The following is a 2,910-nucleotide window of genomic DNA, read 5'->3' on the forward strand; positions in this document are numbered from 1 at the left end:
ACACTCATGAACTCGGGCATGTGCACTCAGACACACAAACACCACACACACACACAAACACCACACAAAGCACATAGCACATAAATCTAACCCTTTTGTTTTCTTCACTTCTAATCGTTTGTTCTCTGTTGTATATAAACTGCTTTGTCATGCTGAAATAATCTCATGTCAGTGAAGCTCATCTGAACTGAACTGACAAAGAGACACAGACACAGAGAGAGACAGACTGCTAGAGACATACAGAGAGAGACAGACTGCTAGAGACATACAGAGAGAGACAGACTGCTAGAGACATACAGAGAGAGACAGACTGCAAGAGACATACAGAGAGAGACAGACTGCAAGAGACATACAGAGAGAGACAGACTGCTAGAGACATACAGAGAGAGACAGACTGCTAGAGACATACAGAGAGAGACAGACTGTAAGAGACATACAGAGAGAGACAGACTGCTAGAGACATACAGAGAGAGACAGACTGCTAGAGACATACAGAGAGAGACAATGTGTGGGAGTGAAAACTTTCTCTCTGAAGTTTTTTCTCAGTAGTTACATGATGCCCTAAATATTAATTCCAGGCAATAAACTCTGACTTATCCTCTTTACCCTTTTACCCTAATCCTCACCCTAAATTTGTCTCTTAATCACTAATCATAACCTCAAACCCTAATGCTAACCTTAAACCTTAACCCCAACTCTAACCCCAAACCCTAACCCTAACACTAGCCCCTTAACCTTAACACACTGAAATTGCTGCCTTTGTGGTGCCTCCCTGCCTAATTTACACTCTCTCGCCCTCTCTCTCCCACACACACACACACACACACACACACACACACACACAGTCTCTCTGATTTACTTACATGTGAGTGCTCACACAGATGACATGATCGTTTCCCTTGGACAGTTACACTGACTGTGTGTTTGTTGTGTTGTGTGTAAGAGAGAGAATTAGAAGGGGGCGGCACCACAGAGGCAACTTACGAGTACTGAAAAATCACACAGGTCAGTGTGTGTTAAAGTCTTGCCAGTAGTGTGTGTGTGTGCGGTTGTGTGTGTGTGTGTGTGTGTGGTTGTGTGTGTGTGTGTGGTTGTGTGAAGACACTTCACTTGTTCCTGTCACGGCTTTATTTTAGTGGTGTAATGAAACTCAGCGTGAGCGCTCAGACGGCTAAATCTAGTCTGGGTGAGAAAGCGTCACTCCATACGACTTTATCTTTTTTACACAGCATGATTCCCCACCCCCAAACCACCCCTGAACAAACACACACACACAGACAGACAGACAGACAGACAGACAGACACACACACACACACACACACACACACACACACACACACACACACCATAAAATGCACAGCAATAACACTGGAGACATACACCCAGTAAATCACATGCAGTTTATCCTGATAGATATGAAAACATGACTAAAGTCTCAGCTATAAATAATTTTACTGACCTTCAGGAATGCCCTCAGTGTACACACACACACACACACACACACACACACACACACACACACACACACACTGATCATAGTTACGTGGTGTTTACTGGGTTATGAATTATTTGCATTAATATTTGACTATGTTAATCATAATTAAACTTATCTACTGAGAAACTTGTTAGATTAAACAGTTAAAAGTTCTACTTTTCATCATGAAACAGACTTTAGACCAGAGAGACAACCCTAACTCCTAACCCCCAACCCCTAACCCCAACCCTAACCCCACCCCTAACCTCAACCCCTAACCCTAATCCTAACCCTAACCCCTAACCCTAACCCCACCCCTAACCTCAACCCCTAACCCTAATCCTAACCCTAACCCTTAACCCTAACCCAGTTACAGAATCTTATATAACAGATCAATGAAAACTTTTATTACTATATACATAATGTTCATGTGTTTATCTGACTGCAGCACACACACTGCTTCTTATTTCACATATGATATAGTTCATGGGTATAGTCTGTGTACACACACACACACACACACACACACTCTCTCTCTCTCACACATACACACACTCACATACACAAACACACACTCTCTCTCTCTCTCTCACACACACACACACACTCTCTCTCTCTCACACACACACACACTCACATACACAAACACACACTCTCTCTCTCTCTCTCTCTCTCTCACACACACACACACACACACACACACACACACTCTCTCTCTCTCACACATACACACACTCACATACACAAACACACACTCTCTCTCTCTCTCTCTCTCTCTCTCTCACACACACACACACACACAGGATTAGTTTCACACCTGAATTGTAAAATGTATTTATTTATTACTTCTCGGTATTAACGGGACTCTGAGCACGTGACTCACACTGACCTGGGTTTGATTGGCTGACTCTTCAGTTCGTAATAAATTTTCGGTTCTTCGGTAAACTCCTCATCGACCTCCAGGTCTGGAACAATCCCGGACTCCGCCTGCATGCTGTCCGGTTCTGGTTCCGCAGAACAGCGGATGAAACATGCACGAGACTGTAGCGGACAGACAGACCGACAGGTCAGACCCGCACTACAAAGTTCACTGCGGCACCGGAAACTACATTTCCCACAATGCACCGCCGAGCTCACGTTCAGGGTGTCTGTCTGTGGCTTCTCATTGGACACCGCACTGAGGGACAGGCAGGTGTGTGTGTGTGTGTGAGCAGATGGTGTGACCAGTGGTGTCAAAAGTATTCACATTCATTACTCAGGTAGAAGTATAGTAGGGTTTAAAAACACTTCTGTATAAGTTGAAGTATCAACTCAAGTTTTTTTACTCAAGTAAAAGTTCTGGTTTCAAAAGTACTTAAAAGTACCTATTGTCAGTGTTGTAATGTAACGGAGTACAAACACGTCGTTACTGTACTTAAGTAGAAATGTCACGTAT

At 43.6% G+C, this 2,910-nt stretch overlaps 1 protein-coding gene across 1 annotated transcript in view; it reads right to left on the reverse strand.

The window, feature by feature from the left end:
- Positions 1-2,587, reverse strand: part of LOC113656960 (microphthalmia-associated transcription factor-like) — a 9,608-nt gene extending 7,021 nt beyond the window's left edge. The window contains exon 1 of the mRNA XM_047809859.1: positions 2,365-2,587. Coding sequence (XP_047665815.1) covers positions 2,365-2,468 — 104 coding nt within the window. The 5' untranslated portion in view covers positions 2,469-2,587. The remainder of the gene's footprint in view (positions 1-2,364) is intronic.
- Between the last annotated feature and the right edge of the window lie 323 nt (positions 2,588-2,910).

The sequence above is a fragment of the Tachysurus fulvidraco genome, unplaced genomic scaffold, assembly GCF_022655615.1.
Source record: "Tachysurus fulvidraco isolate hzauxx_2018 unplaced genomic scaffold, HZAU_PFXX_2.0 HiC_scaffold_42_np12, whole genome shotgun sequence".
Taxonomy (NCBI): domain Eukaryota; kingdom Metazoa; phylum Chordata; class Actinopteri; order Siluriformes; family Bagridae; genus Tachysurus; species Tachysurus fulvidraco.